Below are 21,838 nucleotides of genomic sequence, written 5' to 3' on the forward strand. Positions count from 1 at the left end.
CTGGAGCTTGCAGCTAAGTTCTCAATCAACTCATAAGCAGCTTCTTTGGACTTAGTCATGAAATCGCCATTGCTAGCTGCATTCAAAGCATTCCTGTAATCCCAGTTGACACCATCATAAAAGGTTGACAGAATCTGTTCATCAGAGAACCCATGGTGAGGGCACTCTCTTCGGTACTCCTTGTACCTCTCCCAAGCTTCGCAGAAAGCTTCACCAGGTTGCTGTTTAAACGATGAGATCTTGTTCTTCAGAGCTGCAGTTTTGGCCTTAGTGTAGAAATGGTCCGCTGATCTGCACTCTTCCCATGTAGTCAATGACCCAGGTGGTAATGACTTCAGCCAGCGCAAAGCTTTGTCCGCAAGTGAGAATGGAAAAAGCTTGCACTTCAAGAAATCGGCTGGTATCCCATTTGATCCAGTCGTGCTGCAAATCTCCTCAAAATTCTCGATGTGGTCCATCGGAATCTCAGCAGGAAGCCCATGAAAGAGGTGCTGCTTCACCAATGAGATCGGCTGAGGTTTGATCTCAAAGTCTTGCCTCTGAATGGTTGGAGGAGCAATCGCAGCCCTGTTGTGATAGTAAGCATGCGGACTGTCCTTGTCTCCAATAGCAGGCTATGGCTGCTCCCTATCTTGCTGCGCCTTTTGCAGCTGCTCCAATTGCTGTCGAAGCTGTTGTAGCTCGACAGCCATGTTGTCATTGTTGCCTTGATCGCCCATGTTGGCTTGAATAGGCCTTTGACGTCTGTTTTCTCGCTCGACTCTTGCTAGCTCGGTGTTCGACAAAGAAACAAGATCGGTGCAGTTGCTCCTTGTGGATATGTTTGACATACACCTGAAACACACACAAACAAGAGAACAAGAGAGAAAAATTAGTAAAGTCTTAGTCTGAATTTCAAACCAAAAATCAAAGGTAACGAATTGGTCCCCGACAACGGCGCCAAAATTTGATTCACACTGAATGTACTCCTAGTTTCTACTGCAATAGAACAGTGATGTAGTTGTAATATAAAGGATTCGGAATCCAGAGGCCAGTGTTACTCTATGATTTTGCGAGGATTGAATTAAAGCTAAGACGAAAGATGGTTTGTTGCAAAAACTAAAAAGTAAACAGAATGGCAAACAACGATTTAAATTCAAATTAAAACAAGCACTAGATCAAGGTAATTCGCAGGAGTTTCAGAGATGAGAATCAAATGACTATTCAGGGCACAATTTAAATGCAGGTCTCGAACTCAAACATAAAAGCTTATCGATCCACTGTTGTGATCTCGATAACTTTATCTAACAACCTAAATTCTAAACTGTCGTTTGAACTTAGAAAATTGCAGACAAACATTAACAAGCAGGTTTGATCTATTCACGATTTGCCTTAACTTCAACTGTCGTTGGCTAAGGACAAATCGCTCACCAGTGTTTGTTCTAGCAACCTATTACACTTTTGATGAATAGATTAACCTATGAACGTAAATTGAATGGCCAGTTCAACCTAATTAAGCGTTAAGTCTAACAAAGGTGAAGACAATCGATTATAGACCCTATTTGCATCCAATTCTCTAACTCATGAAATCCTTTGAAAACCTTAATCTAGCTAAGAGATCTACTCAGACATGGAGAAAAGAAACACAGCAATAGATGAAAAGGAATTCATGAATTAAAATCGCAGAAGAGATAATAGGGTTCAGAATTCTTCTCAAAGTGTAGCAGATTTCTTCTCCCAAAAGCTTACAAGTAAAAACTCTCTGGTTCAGGAAATTGTAAAAAGAAAGCGTAGAAAGTCTGTAGAAAAACGTGATAATAAAACACAGGCGGCTCTGGGCTTTTTATTCCATCTCACGCGACTTAGGATTAGGTAAAATAGTTTTCCTTATTTTTCTCCCGTCTGGAGAAAGTGCTCCATGAAGGGTCCAAACCTGGAGCAGGTGCTCCGCGGATGATTTCTCCAAAAGCGTGTGAAATAGCTCCCTATTGCTCAAATTCATCTCTTTTTGCTCCAATGCCTCCTAAACACTCCAATCCTCTGATAAGGCCTCTAAGTCACCTGAAACTTCCTGAAAAGACTCCAAAAACTCCTAAAACAATTAGTAAACACAGGTTATAATGAGTCAAAATCTCCACTCATCAGTTTCCGTGCCAAGCAAACTAGAGATTCATTTCCTTTGAGTAATAAAAAAGGAATATGAGTTTTGAGCTGATTCATTGCGACTTCTGGAGTCCATATCGGACAACTTCGATTTGTGGGTCTAAGTACTTTCTTACGATCCTTGATGACTATACTCGAGCTGTTTGGACCTCTTGCCATCTAAACAAGCTGCACCACAACACTTAAAGAATTTCATCGCTCTTGTTGAACGCCAATTCAATAGCCAAGTCAAAACACTTTGCAGTGATAATGGCTCGGAGGTCATTTGTTTGCGTGATTATTTTTCTGAGAAAGGGATTATACACGAGACTTCCTGTGTGGGAAATCCACAGCAAAACGGTAGAACGGAGCAAAAACACAGGCATTTGTTGAACGTTGCTCGTGCTCTTCGATTTCAAGCACATCCGTGTCTCGTTTTGGAGTTATTGTGCTCTAGCAGGTGGTTACTAGATAAACTGTACGCCTTCATCGCTCCTCAACGGAAAGACGCCGTTTGAACTTTTATATAACAAACCACTACCCATGAATCACATCAGAGTATTCGGGTGTTTATGTTATGTACACAACCAAAAGCATGGCGGCGATAAATTTGCGACTCAGACAAATAAATCTGTGTTTCTTGGATATCCTTTCGGAAAGAAGGGTTAGCAAGTCTACAATCTCGAGACTAGAGTCGTCTCCGTTTCTAGGGATGTAAGTTTTTGTGAAACAGAGTTTCCATTCTTTGTTTCTCTATCGTCCCCTCCTCCACCACCAATCGATATTACAGATCCACACCCTGCAATGTTTGACGATGATGGTGAGATATTTGTATCATCTGATAGGATCACTGAATTCACAGCACCTCTAGAGGCATCCTCTCCTGATGCATCTCTTCCAGTGGACAGTTTGACTGCTACTAAAATCTCAGAAATCCCTGCTCAACCGACTCATGATACTTCAGAAGCTCAGTTGGTTAGTGATGATAGTGATTTCACCTCTGATGTTGCGAATACTCTAGACATTGAAACTTCTCTGCTTGAAAATGCTCATGTGATGGAAGTTACAAATATTCCAGTTAAGTCACTCGGTACATCTGAACCTGAACTTCTTGGTAGAGGTCACCGACGGAAAACCAGACCCACGAAGCTCGCAGACTTTGTCAGCACACTTTTGCATGAGCCATATCCGTCTGCTACTCCATACCCGATTGACAACTACTTGTCGAGTGCTCAGTTTTTGATAGGTTATCAGGCCTATATCTTTAATTACCTCTGTTGTGGAACCCAAAAGCTACAAAGAGGTAATCGAAGACGAACGCTGGCGATTTGCTGTCAAAAATGAAATGGTATCTCTCGAAGATCTTGGTACATGGACCGTTGAAGATTTATCACCAGGGAAAAAGACTCTTGGTTGCAAGTGGGTATTTAAGCTGAAATTCAACTCTGATGGAACACTTGAGCGCCACAAAGCTCGTTTAGTTATTCTCGGAAATAATCAAACTGAAGGTGTTGATTATAACAAAACTTTTGCACATGTTGCTAAAATGGTTACTATTCAGACATTTCTACAACAAGCTGCATCTAGTGCTTGGGAAGTTCATCAAATGGATATTCATAACGCGTTTTTGCATGGAGATCTAGATGAGGAAATCTACATGCAGTTTCCTCCGGGTTTCCGCACAACGGAAAAGAACAAAGTTTGTCGTCTTCACAAAGCTTTGTTTGGTTTGAAACAGGATCCTAGGTGTTGGAATGCCAAACTTGCCACTGCTTTGAAGGACTATGGGTTCGAACAAAATGGATCTGATTATTCTTTGTTCATATTAGTGAATATGAATATCCAGCTCCATGTCCTTGTTTATGTCGATGACCTGATTATTACGGATAACACACTTGCTATAATCATGGCATTTAAGGAGTATTTGAGCGACTGCTTTCATATGAAATATTTGATTTTGCTTCGTAATTTCCTTGGTATCGAAGTTGCGCGTAGTCCGAGTGGTATATACTTGTGTCAGCGAAAATATGCCCTTGATATCATTGCAGAAACGGGCTTGCTGGGTGCCAAACCAGTTTCATTTCCATTGGAACAGAATCAGAGACTTGCGTTGGTTGAGGAAGAGTCTATGTCTGAGCCGTTTCGATATCGTCGTCTGGTTGAGAAGTTGATTTATCTTGGTGCCACACGACCTGAGATTTCCTATTCTATACACATTCTCTCCCAATTCATGCATGATCTGAAACCGTCGCACTGGAATGCAGCTCTACGAGTAGTTTACTATTTGAAAAGTAGTCCGGATCAGGGAATACTTCTTCGCACATCTGCGGAATCGACGCTCACTGCTTAGTGTGATTCAGACTGAGGTGCATGTCCAATTACGCGATGATCTTTAACAGGTTGGTTCATTCAACTTGGTGGTTCTCCTTTGTCGTGGAAAACACATAAACACGATGTGGTCTCTCGTTCTTCGACAGAAGCAGAGTATCGCGCCATGACTAATACTGTTTGTAAGGTTCTTTGGCTTCGGGAGTTTCTGCCAGCGTTGGGTATTACCTGCTCCGAACCGACTGTCATCCATTCTGATAGTTTGTCAGTCATTAATCTAGCAAATAATCCTGTTTATCATGCACGAACTAAGCATGTTGAACTGGACTATCATTTCATCCATGATGAGATTCTTCGAGGTACGATATCCACAAAACATGTCTCCATTACTTCTCAGCTTGCCGATATCATGACTAAAGCTTTGAGACATAAGGAGTTTGATGCGTTTCTTGACAAGTTGGGTGTTCGTAACCTCCACACGCCACCTTGAGGGGGGAGAGGGTATTGGGCCGATGTAAGCCTGCCTTCACCCACATCGATGATTTGTATATTATTGTACTTATGTAACTTGTATATAAGGCACTGCCTTCATAACTTGAGCAATAAGAAAACCTATTTACAACATCTAAGGTTTCTTGATAAAACTACTTCAACGGTCATCTTCATCCTTCTCTCTCTTGTAACTGTTTCAAAACTGAGCAAAATTAATCAAAAAGAACAATGAAACAGATTAATATACTTTCAAATCAATATGGATGTTGCATGATATATTTGAAAGATTTTGGCAGATGTGTGTACAACTGTGGCGGAGCCACTTTGTCTAACATAGGGTCATTCGCCCCCATTGATTTTAAAATTTTGGTGTAGTTTATTAAAGCCAAATATCAATGCCCGCACTTCTAAAATTATATATACTCTTATTTGCCTCCAATGAAAAAAATTTCTGGCTCTGCCACTGGTGTACAAGTCCATCATATTCACCTCAAAGCCATCAAACTTCTTTCTAACAAACTCTCCAAATTAAGCTTCGTTGAATGGATTATATCCAAAACATTTTTGTAAGTGTTGCCAAACTTTCAATTTTATTCTCAATTCGTAGAAACAGATTGCTCCAAATCCTTAAATACAAGATGTCCACTATTACTCTAAGCAACATAACTGAAAGCTAAAACTTTCTAGAGGATCCATCACTTAATTATAGGGTTACATTGGAGCTAGACTTTATAGATATTATTAAGAGAATATAAACTTGAATAGTTTTAAAATGAATCACTTTGAGTCAACAAAGTCAAGACCATTTCTTATATACAAACTGCAGTATTTGGCTGAAGAACACTCTGGATGAGATCGAATTTGGGAGCTTAATGGTGCAAACTGCATTCCATATACGATTGTTTCTAGTTGGATTCATGAGAAAAACACCGAAACCAAGTGACTTTAACTCATCATGGTACATAAATATTGACAAAAGAACAGAGATATATGGATGACTATCGACAGAGACTAGAGTAGTTCTCTCCTTCCTTTCCAATTTCCATTACCTGCAAAGAGCTTTCCTCACCATTGTAACAGAGAACAAGCCAAAAAATTGTTACATAATCGAAAAATTGGTACATGAAAACAAGACCGAAAACCCATTTTATGTTGATAGCTCTCTAAAGATGTAACCTATATCTTCTTATATATATATATATATATATATATATTCATATTCATATTCTGATAAGCGTACAAGTATGAACAATAAATTACAGTAAAAACCAAATATTGGTCTATTTTATACTCTGTATAAATTATTATAATTCCGTCTGTGTGTTCGCAAGAAGTTTAACAATTCTATGTTGTTGTAGCCTTTATTCTCCAACAGACCGTACACTATTGTAACGTAATCAAACTCTGGTCCGTAGATATGACTTGCACATGCCGCTTTGTAACTCATCAATCTCATCATCTTTAAACCTCCTGTCAAGATCATATAATAAGATAAAAACACGAAAATTATCTGAAAAAACAGGGTAAGATATTCTGCTGCAATGCTGAATATAAAGATATACCGTTTTTTTCTTCTGCCTCGAGCTTTTCAAACTTTTTACTTTCTGTCTCGAGTATTTCCGGGGAGAAATGGCGGTGTAGCCACCACTTAGCCCGAAGTGTCCATAATGTATTGGTGAACATTCTAGGTATCGGATTGTATCGAACAGAGTAGGTTTGTTGATTTCTTTCTTCTCCAAATCCGTTAAGGCATGATGACATACGGTCTTCATCAAGATTCTCCAAGAGGAGACGCAAGCAAGAGGCAAACTCTTTCCAGATATCTGGCTCGGGAAAAGAAGCTTCTACATGCAATGCTATCATTTCTACAAGGACTCTTTACTATACTCATCTGCAAGTAATTAACACAAAACAGAATTAGGCATGATTCAAGATCTTAAGACTAAAAGGTATATGGATGGCTTGATCCTAAAAAACCTTGTAGGCACATTCCAATAAGCTTCTTCAGGGTAGTTACACAATTAGGATCAATATTTAAGATATCTTCGTAGCATTTTGCGAGCATGTTGCTCTTAGAATGAAACTTCTCCGTCATAGCCGCCTTAATCCTACAAATGAGCAAAAGCACCAAAACTCCACTTTAGAAATTCCTCTGTTTCCATATTCTAACTTTCCAAGGCAGGCGCAAATACTAATTTAGTAGAGACTGAGAGAGATCTTTTTGTACCTGAAAGGTTTGATGTCATGTACTTTGTTGCACATCTCCTCGACCACTTTCATCGCTTCATCTACATGTCCCCCAATTAACAGTAGCTAGAAGGGAATTCAAGAGAAGAGAGTGAAAAAAAAAAAAAAAATCTAATCAGTGTGGGACATTAAAGATTTAAGGGACGAAGATTATGAAATTATGAGTCACATAGGCAAAAATGGTTATATGAGTTTTTACCTGTACAAGTGGATGTAATGCAGCTAAAGATACATGATGGGGAGACTGCATAGTACGCCGCAAATATGTCACTGCTTCCTTATAATAAGAATCATTGACCACCTTTCTATAGCAATCAGGATCTTCTGGAGGTGTCAAAGGAAGCAACCATGGATCCATGTCCTCTAACAAAAAAAAAAAAAAGAAGCCATGAAATCAACAGAACTGGTTGTAGGTTATAGCATAACGCATCATACAAGCTAAAGAAAATTCTAACGTACTAACCAAGAATTCTAATAAGAGCAGGATCAAATTCAACTCCATCTAGCAAAGAGTCTTCGTTTTCTTCAGAGGTTTCATAGAGTGGTGGTGGATTGGTAAAATGCTGAGGACTCTTAACCTTCACATCACTGATGGAGATATGGGAAGTTCTTGTATAATTCACGACCGAAGACTCTGACTCGTTTTTAGCAGAACCATTGCCTGAAGAATCAGAAGTCTCAGATCTTGTTTCCGACATATTAGATGTGCTTTCGCTGCAGTCTGCATCTGCAGGCTGTAACTCTGCCACGAATTTACGACACCACAATCTGTAGAATGTGGTTCCTATAAATAGATTGGTCCGTGGTAGCATTGCCAAATCACGGCACTGCATCATGCTGCCAAAAGAAGATGATAAATCAACAAAATTCATTCAAGCAAGAACCGTAGCAGACCATCTCGGGATAATAAGCTAAACATACAAACAATCAATATACGCATGCAGTTAGTTATAAGATAACATGTGCATTGAAAAACAGGGTAACTATCAGTACCAAGCTATAGAAATAATGACAAAGCTTGAAAGAACTAGCTCATAAGATATCAACTGTACCTGATTACAGCACTCTTCGCCACATCATCCATCCCATGCTCGATAAAATGGCAAATTTGTTCGAACCAAACCAAGAGCCTCTCCTGTCCAAATGACCAGGTAACTCAATGTTAGTGTCGGGCCTTAGAACAATATATTGTCCACTAACTACTTATGTATGTTCTGATCTAAAAAGAGACCTCTTTATGCTGTTTACCAATCTTCCCGATCCAAGTATCATATATTTTTCCAATCTCATCGGCGTTGTTTTTGAAAGGTTGCAAGTGACTCAGGATTTGTATTTGAGCCTGCAAAGACACAAACTCAGAAAAAGGGAACAACAAGAAACAGACAAAAAAAACAAGCAAAGCATCTTTGGGTTAAAAAGAAGAACCAAACCTCGTATTTGAGCCGATTCATTGTTGGGGAACCATCTCTCATTGTCCCTTGCATCAGAACGCTAAGTACTCTGCTTGCATCTCTCCAGTTTCTATTGCTGATTAGCTCACGGAGGATCTTTGGCAATCGTTTGAGGTACTCGCTTCGGCTAGTTTTTGGGCCAAGAAGACCAAGAAGGTAAGATGGTTTCGCAACACAAAGAAGAGTTCTCTTGAACGTCCTATCTAAGACGACATCGGAGCTATCCACGCAAGGATACTTCTCAGTTTTCTCTTCGGTTTTCACCATCTATATTCCCAATTCTACGGTGTTCTTAGAGGGTTTTTTTTTCTGATTCAGTTCAACAAGGAGAGGGGAGAACTAGGGTTTCTCTTTGGCCTCCGTCGAATGGAGATTCTGACGACAAGGGAGACCTAAGGTTTCTCTTTAAAACTTATCTTACAAGGAAGAATATAGAGTGCTAGGCAAGAAATGAAGTTGCAGGATATGACAAACAGAGAGTGCGGCGACAAGTTTGGAGAATCTTTATGTATTTTTTTTGTTTGGTCTATTAGTCTATGCAAGACGAAGGTGAAAGGTCCGTAAAGAATTTCTATTTTTTTTTTTTACGTCACATGAAAATATTTTTTTTAACAACTGTGATGTTCATTAACATAACTTCAACAACAACTGTGATAATTTGATATCAATGGCCCTTTTTTTTCTTAATCAATGATATCAATGCTTTAATTGTTCTTAATATCGCGACCTTTCTTCTTCCCCATGCGGCCATGCGATTTCCAAAATGCAAATTACAGTTGGATAAATCTCTTTTTAATACAGCACTTACAAAACCTAGTAATGATTTGATTTAAAAAGCTCTGTATGTAGACTTGACACATGCGATGTGTCATCTTCCGTTCATTAATCACTGCATTTTTAAATATGGATGAATTAAAAAGAAAATTGAATCCCACTAATTAAACAAGACTTTCTTGGAAAATGTTGAATATTTTGAGATCATTTCCAAAGTCTGTTTGGACCTTTCTCCTTCTTCTCTGTTTGGACCTTTCTACTTCTTCTTCCTTTAAAGTAGACCAAACTGAGAGCGTGAGTTTATTCTTCTTTGTCACTCTTAATTTCTTCTGCGACCACTCCTCTAAAAGATTTGCTTAATACTCTCATTCTATTTGCTTGCCTTGTAAACGATCGTCTTTGCTTTGATGAACAATCTTATAGAAAGACGAAGGATCATGGAAAACAACGAGAAAACAACTCTGTTCAATAAAGTCTTCTCTTGGTCTGTCCAAGATATTCTCAACAAAGATCTATACAAGCGACAGGTTCTTACCTCGTTGATCTCTATCTTCAGTAGCTTTTATGTTGGTAACTTGTAAATAATATTCCTCATCAATGGTATATTTTTTGTAACAGAGAAAGACAATACCAGACAGATTTGTTTCCACCGATCAATACTTCAACTGTTTTGTTCCTCATCTACTGGAGGAAACGCGAACCGAGTTGTCATCGAGCGTCAAATCTATATCTAGATCTCCCTTTTTCCAAATACGCTCGATAGTGACAAGGAGTGTTAAAGAATCAAGTGGAAGCTCATCAAACAATTTGCTTTACGATATAACCCTAATGGCTACCGAATACAGTTCAAAGTACCAGCCAAAGTGTGGAGATCTTATTGCTCTCACAAAGGAAAGGCCAAGACGAATCGACGATTTGAAGCCCTTACTTCTCGCCTACGTATTCAAGGTTGATGGTGATCTAATAATCTCTGTTCATTCGTCTAGATCGATACAAAATCATGCGGGATATCCATTTGGTTGTGGTGTTCTTCTCATGGGTTTAACTACAAACACTCGAATTTGGAACGCGTTGCACAATGAAGCTGCAGACATGACACTAATCCAGAGTGTTCTGCAAGCAAATACTCTGGTAAGTCTTAATAAATTATCTTCTCTGTGTAGGACAGATTTATCATACTTTTTTTCTCTCTGTTGTATCAAAACAGAGCTTACATTGTGCATCTCTTGAGTAAAATGTGGTTTTGCTTGTGTTGCAGGCTGCAGAACAATGTTTTTGCTATGGAAATTCTGTTGAGTTTTCTGACCATGGTTTGGATATAGTCCGTTCAGCAAAATTGAACTGTTCACAAGCAGATGCAATCTTGCGTTGCCTTCAGACAAGGACCTGTAATCACAAGAACAGTGTGAAACTGATATGGGGACCTCCTGGAACTGGCAAAACGAAGACAGTTGCGACGCTTCTCTTTGCTCTTCTCAAGCTCAATTGCAAAACTGTCGTTTGTGCTCCTACAAACACAGCAATTGTACAAGTTGCATCTAGGCTCTTGTCCTTATTCAAGGAAAGCTCTTCATCAGAACATGCTACTTACAGGCTGGGGAACATTGTTCTATCTGGAAACCGCGAGAGAATGGGGATTACCAAGAATGATCATGTTCTTCTCGATGTGTTTCTTGACCATCGCATAGGTAAACTTGAAAACCTCTTTTCACCATTTTCTGGATGGACAGCGAGGTTAGAGTCGCTCATAAATTTTCTTGAGGACACGGAGGCTAAGTACAATGATTATGTTCAGTTCGAGGACGAAGATCAATTTGAGGAGGAAGAAGTTGTAAACGTTCTTACATATGGAGAGTTTGTAAGGAAATATTTCAATGGTTTAAGTGAAGAACTGGAGATAGATATGGTTGATTTGCAGACACATCTTCCAAAGTCTTTTGTCTTATCTCAAGATGTGGAGAAAATGATTGCAGCCCGTGAAGCTCTTCAGCGTGTCAGATATTTCTTGCAGGAGAAATCTTATGATTTGATGAAGGGAACTTTCCAATTTGATTGCTTCAACAGACTCATCAATTTTGACTGCCTTAAGGCTCTACGTTTACTTCCAAAACGTTTTGAGATTCCAGACTTGTTGGAAAACGAAGATGTTAGGAAGTTTTGTCTGCAAAACGCGCATATAATTTTCTGCACAGCCTCAGGTGCTGCTGAGATGAGTGCGGCAAGAACAGGGATTATAGAGCTTCTTGTGATTGACGAGGCAGCTCAGCTTAAAGAATGTGAATCGGTTGCTGCGTTGCAGCTTCCTGGTTTGCGTCATGCTGTTCTTATAGGAGATGAATATCAGTTACCTGCAATGGTTCATAACGATGAATGTGAAAAGGCGAAATTTGGAAGAAGCTTGTTTGAGAGGTTGGTACTGCTTGGTCATCAAAAACACTTGCTTAATGTTCAATATCGAATGCATCCGTCTATAAGCCGTTTCCCAAACAAGGAGTTTTATGGTGGGAGAATCACAGATGCTGAGATTGTTAAAGAAAGCATTTATCAAAAGAGGTATCTTCAAGGAAACATGTTTGGTTCTTTCTCATTCATAAATGTTGGTCGTGGGAATGAAGACTTTAGTGATGGTCATAGTCCTAAGAATCTGGTGGAAGTTGCTGTAATTTCTGAGATCATATCGAATCTTTTCAAAGGTATAACCTTTCTTGATTCGCAAGTTATTCTACATTCGATCTTTTTTGATTAATTTTGGTTAATTGATTTTGAAACAGTTTCAAGAGAAAGAAGGATGACGATGAGTGTTGGGGTGGTTTCACCATACAAGGGGCAAGTAAAAGCGATCCAAGAAAAGATCCGAGATAAGTACAGTTCCTTATCAAGTCTTTTCACTTTGAATGTTCGGTCTGTGGATGGGTTTCAAGGAGGAGAAGAAGATATTATCATCATCTCCACCGTTAGAAGTAACGGTAACGGTAACGTTGGGTTTCTCAGTAACCGTCAAAGAGCCAACGTTGCACTCACTCGAGCGAGGCACTGTTTATGGGTGGTTGGGAACGAGACGACTTTGGCTTTGAGTGGTTCGATTTGGGCTAACCTGATAAGTGAAGCGAGGACACGTGGCTGCTTCTTCGATGCTGTTGATGAGAGGAGTCTTAGAGATGCTATGAATGGTGCTTTGATCGAAGATGTATCTTCGAGTTTTGGATCTCTATCGATTGGGAGGAGTGCGAGAAGAAATGTTTGGTAGATTGGTTTTATCTTATTTATATCTGTTTTATTTTCTTTTATCTTATGAAACTCTGTTCTGGAAGTTCCGATTTCTATGGTATTTTGGTTTTCAATTTTTTTTCAACATCAACTATGTTTTAATTTCTCCGGTTAGGGGTTATTCTGAATTCGGTTTCTTGTTAAAGTTTGAAATTTGATTTACGAGGATGTTAGAATTCCGCATATTCGTTATACAGTAAAACCAAATTAAATTCCCAAATGATCCGTACCAGAATAAGGCCAAACTAAATTCAAAATGTTTAATCTGAAATTTTGTTTTTTTTTAATCTTCAATAAAATTAGATGTTATCTGAAATTGATTTCCTTAATTATCATTAAAAATCAGAAGTAATCTGAAATTTTTGAATTTATATGACTACATTTTGTGTATAAATCAATTAGTCTTTTTTATATATTTTAAATCACAAATAAATAAAAGAATCTCATCCAAACCGAATTGTTCTGATCAAACCAGATAAATTTCTAAACCAAAATACAAATAATTTTAGAGTAAATACCAAAAACTAGTCAAATTAGCTAAACTAGGTGAATATCCGCACATGCGGGTTTTTCTTTTTAACTATTTTCAAATCTTATATAAAAAAATATAATTATTTTTTGTTATGTGTGTTAGTATATTATTATAAACAATTTAAAAAATTTATATATATAAAAAACAATCTTAAAAATTAGTTTAAAATGCAATATCATAAATGTAAAAATAAATATAATCATTATTTGAGATGTATATTAGTATGTTATTATAAATAATTTTAAAAAATTTATCCAAAAGAATTAAAAATCAATTTAAAATATAATATTATAAAAAGTTAAGAATTATATAAAATTACAATAAATATCAATCAATATCAATCAATTAATGAAAAAACTGTTCATATTCTTTGAGTGTTTTAAAACTTGATATTAAATTTTTTTTTAAAATAAATTATAACTTTAAATTATAAAAGTGACACATGTCATCTTCATATCAATTTAAAATGATGATGTGTCACTCCATATATGGAGAGAGTTGGTCATCTTTTATATATAAAATAGGAATGACAAGACATAATGTTATATCTACCGTGTTTGGTCGGTATGCCAATTATACCATATACTCCTCCGCTGTTTTTTTATTATTTACTAACATTATTTTTTACGAGATATTATTCTCTCTCATTCTAGTTAAAATATAAGTTATTTAGTTACATAACTTGTTAGCAAATTACATATTTTGTTAGTGTGATAAGTTTCTGTTTTCTAAAAAATAAAATGTTTATTATCAAATTACTATTCACTATTCAGAGTGTTATTATCCTTTACCCTCCGCTTTTTATTATGATTTTTTTTCCCATATTAAGTTTCTCTCTCATCATTTTTATTTTGTTAGCATATAAGTTATACAATTACATAACTTGTTATCATGCTATATATTTTGTTAGTATGGTAAAGAATATGTTATCTTGCTAACAATAAATTTATATTAGTAAAAATTATGTTATCTTGCTAACACTAAATTTGTATTTGCTAATAATTTATTTATCATTTCTAATATCTTATTTTTATCCGCTAACAATTTATTTATCATCTCTAACATAATATTTGTATTCGCTAACATGTTATATGTTATGTTTTGTGAATACATTAATACTTAACTAGAACTATGTTGTTGGCAGCTATCTATATTTTAGAGATTAGACATTAGCAGCTATCCATATTATTTTGAAGGTCTGATAATAATTTATTTAAAGCGATACAAATAAATTTAACATATTAAGAGCTTATGTATTACACTAAAAAAATAATTAACAATGTTCAACAATCTCTTTCCAATGTTCATCGAGATCTCCGCCTTCAAAAATCTCTTTCCCAATCTCAGATCCAGAATTTTAGAGAAGAAACATAATTTCTAATTTACATCAGCATATACATAATTTTAGCTAAGATACGAAACTAAAATAACTCTAAATTAGATAAAATCAGCAACTATAATTAGTTCTCCTCTGAAAATCAAAATCAAACCAGAAGAAACTCAGTAAAAAGACAAAGAAAGATAAAGAAACAGAGAATACCCAAAAGCGATTTCATCATATTGTCTGTAAAATTTGACCAGAAAGTTAAAAGAAATAAAAATTTACTGGAGCTTGAAGCAGCAACCTTCAAAACTGTAAATTATCTTCAGTGTCATTAAAGAAGAAGAAGAGAGCTGTTTTACGGTGACATTGAAGAAGAAGAAAACTGTTTTTTTTTATAGGAAACAAAAGAGAAAATAAAAGACAAATTAGAAGATGAAAGCAGCAGAAATCGAAAGAGTTAAACAAAAGAGAAAATGAAAGCTGTTTTACGGTGATATAATAGACATGAGTAGAGGGGATAAGGGTAAACATGTATTAAATAAAATTGTACAGTGTTCAAATAGTTCCTTTATAGCTAATTTTGAATAGTAATGTGGTCATCTACCACATTTACTTATAATTTTATCTGGTCATATGATAAAACCAAAAAAGCTAAATAAAAATTGAACCGAAATCAAACTCCAACCGGATCTCACTATTTTGGCGGAAGTTAGCTTTGACTTTTAGCTTGGGTTGTTGACACTGTAATACGGTACCGCGTTCTTCGTTGACTAGTCCTTCTTCTCAACAGAGAGGAGTATTTTACGACATCTCAGTTTCTTCATCAGAAAAAGAAAAAAGAAAAAAGAGAGTAGCATCAATGGCGATTGCGGAAGTTTTGCCTAACGAGTACGGATATGTCATCATCGTCGTCGTCTTCTACTGTTTCCTCAATCTCTGGATGGGTTTCCAAGTCGGCGGAGCTCGCAAGAGGTTTCCATAACCTTTATCCTCTTGTTTTTGGCTTTTTATTCTCGTTTGATTTGGCTTCGAATTCCCTCCATATTAATTTTGCTTAGAGTTGTTCGTCGTCGCGTAATTTCAAAATTAGTTAATTAGTTCTAAATTTCCGTATTCGATTTGATCGGGTTTCTTTCGTTACTCGTGCGTATGATCGAATTGTATTTCGGAAATCGCAGAAACTGGATTCGATTTTTGACGATAGAGAGATATGTCGACATGGAGGAATGTCGAAGAAGCAAGTGTTAGCCGAATTTCAAATTAGTGTTTATCTCTTTCTCTTTCAAGTTCGATTAGATCGATCCAGATCGGTTTCTTTTGTTTTCATGATCGAATTATATTCCAGAGATTGTGGTTTTTTTTTCTGACATTTGGGAACTGGATTCGATTTTGATGATAGAGAGATGTAAAAATGCAGGTACAAAGTTCCTTATCCAACACTCTATGCGATTGAGTCAGAAAACAAAGATGCTAAGCTCTTCAATTGCGTTCAGGTCTCAGAAATTTTCCCTTTAGATTCTATCTGAAATCATTTTCCCTCTCAGTTTCTAGATTTGAGCTCTAATCGGAAAAACAAACTTGGTGGTTGCAGAGAGGTCATCAAAACTCTCTAGAGATGATGCCAATGTATTTTTTACTCATGATCCTTGGTGGTATGAAGCACCCTTGCATCTGTACAGGCCTTGGCTTGCTCTACAACGTTTCCCGATTCTTCTACTTCAAAGGCTATTCCACTGGAGATCCTAAGAAACGCCTCACCATCGGGTTTGTTCTTCCTCTTCCTTTTCATTTTTCAACAAGTTATGAGGTAGCATAAGATGTGTTCCCACATTATCCAACATTGATAGTGATGCTGAACACAAATCAAAAGTCTTAAACATGATATATAGTATAACCATAACTAAAGTCTGGAATGTATAGGCCTGTGTTGATTCTCTTTATGTGGCATGGTCAGTGACTTGGTTTCTCTTTGATATCTTATTGAAATTTTGCTTAAGAAGTTACTTTTAACTCTCATGGCTCAGTTCTTTTGCTTCTGTCCTTTTCCCACTTTGTTGACTTAACTTTCACTTCCAAGTTTGCAATCAAGTACCAGGATAATTAAACCTGCAATTAGCTGAAAAGTTAGTACTAGAATAACATGTCTACTTATTCCTGTGACAATATGAAAAAGGAATTTTGATACGTTAAGTTATCTTGTTGATATACTCGATTCCTCTGTTCTGTAGGAAATTTGGTTTCCTAGCAATGCTTGGTCTTGCGGTATGCACAATATCGTTTGCAATTTCCCTGCTTCGCGGATGAAGCATAGCCATCTCTTGTGAGTTAACGCTTCTCTGACTTCGTTTCAATATTATTACGTTGTTGCTTGGTTTGTAGCTCGACAGTTTGGTTGATAATACAATTAAGTAAACGTAATAATGGTTGTAAGTGTTACCAACCTAACAAATGTTGGTCTCTTGGCTCATTGCTATCAGAATTCACGGCTCCTCACAGCCAATTGTAATGGGTCGTATAACTTATGTTACCTACAATATGATACCTAGTGGGTCGTATAACTTATGTTGCCAACAATATGATATCTAATGGGTCGTATAAGTATAACTTATGTTACCTACATTATGATATACGAGTGGTGATGGCATACATAAGTTTATTCGTTTAGTACACTAACCTCTACGGAGAATTATGTAAGGTTGCACTCGTGTACCGTAATTGGCAGGAGTGATAAGATCTTTTTTAAAACAACAAAAAATATATTCTAAACAAAAACTCAGTTTGTCTTTCTTAGCTCGATCCAACTAACAAGATGTTAGAATCTTTAATCAAATTTTCTTCTTTTTGCTCATCAGATAAAAAGAGGTTGAGGAATTTAATAACTCAGGACAATTAATAAAATTCTTTGTTTTTTAGAATTAATTTTTCAAATAAAATAACTAAAACAGAAGAAAAAAACACATCAACTGTATTTTCAAAACTTCATGTGGGAATCTCCATAAAAATATTTGAAGAAACAGAAAATAATTCAAAACGATAATGGATTTTAAAAAATAATAAAGGATAGATCAGAAAATAGGCTTTCTCTAAAAGAGAAATCAATCTCTCAGTTTGTTCAGCTTCGATCATTTGGGGAAATAATCCTCACCTCCATCTAATCAACCAAAAGGTCCAAAACATCTGAAAATAAGTATGAAAATTGATTATTAAAAATTAAAGATGGGAAGGAAATAGGGATCAGAGTATTAGCTTGGAATCTCTCTGAGAGAAACTTTAAATTGCTCCCTAAAATCAGCTTCGATTCAACCTGAAGATGTCCTAATGGAATGAACCTCTAGTCAGAGACCTAATCTAACCTGAAGATGTCCCCTTCATTTTAGGGTTGAGACCTAGCCGTCACTTCACCCTAGATGAATACGCATGGAATCACACAAAAATCAGATCTATATACAGTAAAGTCAGGATATAACCTTGCAAGTAAAACTAAGATCACCTAAACCGAGCATCACATGCCTAAGGAGTCAAGTGTGGAAAGCACTTTATGTGGGATGCTCTTTCTGGTTGTGTGGCCACATATAACAACTTACGTTCCACCACTTGGGAACAGATAAGACATGTCCAAAATGTGGCGCTTCCGAAGAAACAATAAACCATCTACTGTTTGAATGCCCACCAGTCCTATAAGTGTGGATGCTATCGGACTATCCATCCCTTCCGGGGTTTTCCTATTTCCTTATACCAAAATATGGATTTCCTTTATTGGAGAACAAAAGAGTTCGGGTTATCTGAATCTCAATTAAACAAGTACCATGGATCATCTGGTATATATGGAATGCAAGGAATGAAAAAGTCTTTAACGGGAAGGAGATGTCCCTGCAAGACACTCTCCAACTTGCGAAGCTTGAGGAGAAACTGGAGCATTGCAAACCCAAAGGATAATGAGGAAGTAGTAGATGACCAGCCACCTCTAGACACACAAGGAATGTCCTACTTGAACCCCCAAATCCCGATCTGCCAAATCGGTGCCTCATGGATCGATCATGGGCCGGTCAGTCGACTAGGGTGGAATCTAAAGGATACCGTGGGACAACTTACTACATGTTATAGAGGGTGTTGAAGAAGCCTCTCGGCACTACACGCAGAGCTAGATGGAGTCATTTCGGCAATGGCATGCCTAAGAAAAAAAAATGGATGAGCATGTTTTGAGACAGATTACGCGGAGCTTTTGAAGATGACGGAATATCTAGAGGATTGGCCAACTTTCCAAACAGAGCTAGACTACTTTTCTGACCTAAGAGGATATTTTGTGATGTTTAGGTTGAGAAAAATTCCTTGTAGGCAAAATGTTTGTGCCGACGCCCTTGCAATAGCAGCACGAGTACGAGGCTATATCTTTTCCCATATCAGTCAGACCGAACCAGTATAGAATGGCCTCTCAGGAAATCACCATAGCAGGTTAACTTGATTTAATGTATGAGGTTTAGTTGACAAAAAAAATCAGCTTCGATCATCTAGGAAAATAATCATCACCTCCCGAATTCCTTCCAACTTAAACATAAGAATATGCTAACCCAAGCACTTAAATTCATGAAACAAAAAAACTTTGTTTTCCCAGGTATATATATAAATAGGGATGTCGGTGACTCTACATCGAGTAAACTTAAAATTAGGGTTTTAAGTGGGCTTGTATTTGGACCCAATGATAAAATTGTATATGAGACCCGAAACTAACAATATACTTTTTTTTTCTTTTGAGATGTGGATGGTGGAAACTAGGTGTCAAACGGGTTGGTCTGCGTCCATTTGGCCTGCCACACAAACATTTTTTTATACGACGCAACAGTCCAGCCTACTAGGACCAAGGTCTCTATAACTATGTTCAAACTCGTTCCACTAAGTCCAACAGGTTTACGAGTAGAACGGGACAATGTGTTTTAGTGGATGCTGCCAAAGGGAGTGGTGATGCCATACACAAAAAAGAAAAGACTCATAGAATGGCAGAGGCAAATAGAGCGTTTGCGCATTTTTCGTTAATCCATGAACAAGATCTATATAGACACATAGATCCATGGATCCATACATCTCGATCCGAAAAGAATCAATAGAAAAAAAAATCAGAATTGATCGATCTCTTTCTCGAAACAAATGAAAAGGAAAAAAAAGACGAAACATAATTAAATCATGGATCAACTAAGCTTTCTCCGGCACTTGCTTAAGATTAAGAAAGAGCAATCTCATGTAAATATCAATCTCTAATTCTAACCTGCCTCCCCAATCTGATATTATGGTGCCAGTATAGACCGAAATCCTGTTATGATCCAATTCTGACTGGTAATTGATACTAGGACTTTGTAATATTTGATTGATCACAACTCTCTATATTCCGTTTACTATAGAAGTTCCAAGGGAATTCATTAAAGGAATGTTTCCAATAAAAATTCATTAATGGAATTGCCTACAAGTTGGAATTGCTTCTGGACTAACCATCTTTGGTTGCCTACAAGTTGAAGTTGCTACCAGCCTTGGTAGCATTCTACAACGTGTTCCATGTATCCTTGCTAAGGAAGTGTGTAAGAAATGAGGATGTTGTTACATCCGAACCTCCGCCAGACTTGCTAGGGAACTTGTCTATATAGGGAAGACTAGTTCAGATTATAGGCCAGAAGTAAAGATTGTTGGCCGTAAGCAGGTCAAGATGATTCAGGTCGTTTGAGATTATGATGGGGAAGAGGAAACAACTTGAAACCGGAATCAAGTATGAAAGAAAAATTTTCTTAGTGGTTTGAGAAACAGCCCTAGCAGAAGAAAAAAAAAGCCAAGAAAAGGCAAATATTTAAGGAGGAATCTAATCATAAGTAGGGGAGACTTATAACACCCGTGTTTGGGAAAACCTTACCAAGCCATAAGGTTGGTTAAGGAAGTTATGAGTTATGTAAAGGAGAAAGGGGAAAAATCAAAGAGGTTAACTGAGGAAAGTCAGAAAAATAAGTTAGCTAGAGAAAAATTGGGTTTGTTCGGGTGATTCTGAGCTAAGTCCAACTTTCACCAAGCCAAAAAAAATTGTATCCGAGCTTTAATCAGTTGGCCGGGAATTTTTGGAAAGTTTAGCTGGATATTCCAACATGCTGTGGGTTTTTCGGGTCATGGTCAAAATTTGGATAAGGTTGGTTGGGATCAGACAGCATTTGTTGGCTTCGGGCATGTGTAGGAACGGTTATCCGATGAACGCGCTAAGGAAAAAGTGCGGGAATGGTTATCAAGTTTAGTCGAGCAAGTGTTTACGCGGGAACAATTAATCTCAGGTAAAAGACGCGCAGGAGCGGTTTGCCGAGAAAGTGTGTGGATTAACGTGGCAACGATTTCTGGGCGATTTTCTTAGGAGATAACGATGAAGCCTATTTAAGAAAGGCTTCTGGCCCGTTATTTCCTTTCGCGCGACCAACAAACTTTGAAAGAAAGTTAAAAGAGAATTCTAGAGAGAACTTATCCTAGAGAATTTCTGTCTAGCCGAGAGAAATCTGATTTTAGCTGAGAGCGACTTAGATTCTACCGAGCGTGGTACAGTTCTAGCCGAGTGATCGTGGGAATGTGTCTGAGCGATCTAGAAATCTGTTCTTACAGATCTAGCCAAATGCTTTTACGGATTTAAACCCAGATGCTTCTTTGTTCGGTGTTGTTTATTTGCTTGTCATGACAAATTCTCCTAGCTACCATGATGATCGATCCACCTTATCAACGATCTAGATCAGGCAAGGCGCTCGCGGGTGTGATGCTCGCCAAGGCTTGTCTAATTGTGGGAGGATCGGCCGAATAAGCGTGTATGGTCATGCGCGATAGTTTTCTGTTCTGATAAGTACTTGACTCGATCTATGTTTGATGTGATTATGCTATGGCTCGGTGAGACGGGATGATCGCCCTCACTAAGAAATTCTGTTGCTTGTGCCTCCTTTTATAGATGCAGGAAGTAACGATGTCTGATCAGCGCGCGCGAACTAAGACTGCGAAGGAAAGGATGTTAGGATCTGGGTAGAAGTTCTAGGATAAACAATATAATGGTCAATCGCAAACTTCTACCCAGATCCTACCATCCCTTCCTTCACAGCCTTAGTTCGCACGCGCGGAGCAGCATCGGTTACGTCCAGCATCTATGAGAAGGGGGGCGAGCTACAGAATTTGCTTCGGAAGGGTATCTTCCCGCCTACCCCGAACCTGAGCATATGGACTTGTATATTGATCGAGAACAAGTACTTATAGAACAGAGAAGTATATATATATCACAATATACGGTTAATACGGGCCGAACAT

The 21,838-nt window shown here is 37.5% G+C and overlaps 2 protein-coding genes, 2 non-coding genes and 1 pseudogene across 6 annotated transcripts in view; 3 read left to right on the top strand and 2 right to left on the bottom strand.

Moving 5' to 3' along the window:
• Positions 1-147: 147 nt before the first annotated feature.
• On the top strand, positions 148-254 carry LOC112088675. The gene has a single exon (XR_002900620.1). It is a non-coding gene; the product is annotated as a small nucleolar RNA R71 (small nucleolar RNA).
• A 5,907-nt stretch (positions 255-6,161) lies between these two features.
• Positions 6,162-8,906, bottom strand: LOC18022701 (annotated as a pseudogene).
• Positions 8,907-9,847: 941 nt separating this feature from the next.
• LOC18022702 (uncharacterized ATP-dependent helicase C29A10.10c) lies at positions 9,848-12,660 on the top strand. Its single transcript, XM_006405866.2, has 4 exons — positions 9,848-9,940; positions 10,032-10,544; positions 10,672-12,106; positions 12,185-12,660. The coding sequence occupies exons 1-4, from the start codon at positions 9,851-9,853 to the stop codon at positions 12,658-12,660; spliced, it is 2,514 nt and encodes an 837-aa protein (XP_006405929.1). The 5' UTR covers positions 9,848-9,850.
• A 2,605-nt stretch (positions 12,661-15,265) lies between these two features.
• LOC18022703 (microsomal glutathione S-transferase 3) overlaps positions 15,266-21,838 on the top strand; it is a 21,460-nt gene continuing 14,887 nt past the window's right edge. For 2 of the 3 annotated variants that reach the window (XM_024159024.1, XM_024159023.1), the window contains exons 1-4: positions 15,266-15,508; positions 15,954-16,029; positions 16,128-16,300; positions 16,765-16,856. In XM_024159024.1, coding sequence (XP_024014792.1) covers positions 15,396-15,508; positions 15,954-16,029; positions 16,128-16,300; positions 16,765-16,840 — 438 coding nt within the window. In that variant the 5' untranslated portion in view covers positions 15,266-15,395 and the 3' untranslated portion in view covers positions 16,841-16,856. Of the gene's footprint in view, positions 15,509-15,953; positions 16,030-16,127; positions 16,301-16,764; positions 17,141-21,838 lie in introns of those variants that run through there. The other variant, XM_006405867.2, reaches the window with a different exon arrangement.
• On the bottom strand, positions 17,597-17,687 carry LOC112088755. The gene has a single exon (XR_002900692.1). It is a non-coding gene; the product is annotated as a small nucleolar RNA Z103 (small nucleolar RNA).

This window comes from Eutrema salsugineum, unplaced genomic scaffold (assembly GCF_000478725.1).
Source record: "Eutrema salsugineum unplaced genomic scaffold, Eutsalg1_0 scaffold_14, whole genome shotgun sequence".
Taxonomy (NCBI): Eukaryota; Viridiplantae; Streptophyta; class Magnoliopsida; order Brassicales; family Brassicaceae; genus Eutrema; species Eutrema salsugineum.

What these genes read in the sequence shown, in the direction of transcription:
- LOC18022702 (XM_006405866.2), top strand. Translation starts at nt 9,851, where the DNA reads ATGGAAAACAACGAGAAAACAACTCTGTTCAATAAAGTCTTCTCTTGG. An exon ending in AAGATCTATACAAGCGACAG is followed by an intron (nt 9,941 to 10,031) that starts GTTCTTACCTCG and finishes TTTTTGTAACAG; the next exon opens with AGAAAGACAATACCAGACAG. An exon ending in TTCTGCAAGCAAATACTCTG is followed by an intron (nt 10,545 to 10,671) that starts GTAAGTCTTAAT and finishes CTTGTGTTGCAG; the next exon opens with GCTGCAGAACAATGTTTTTG.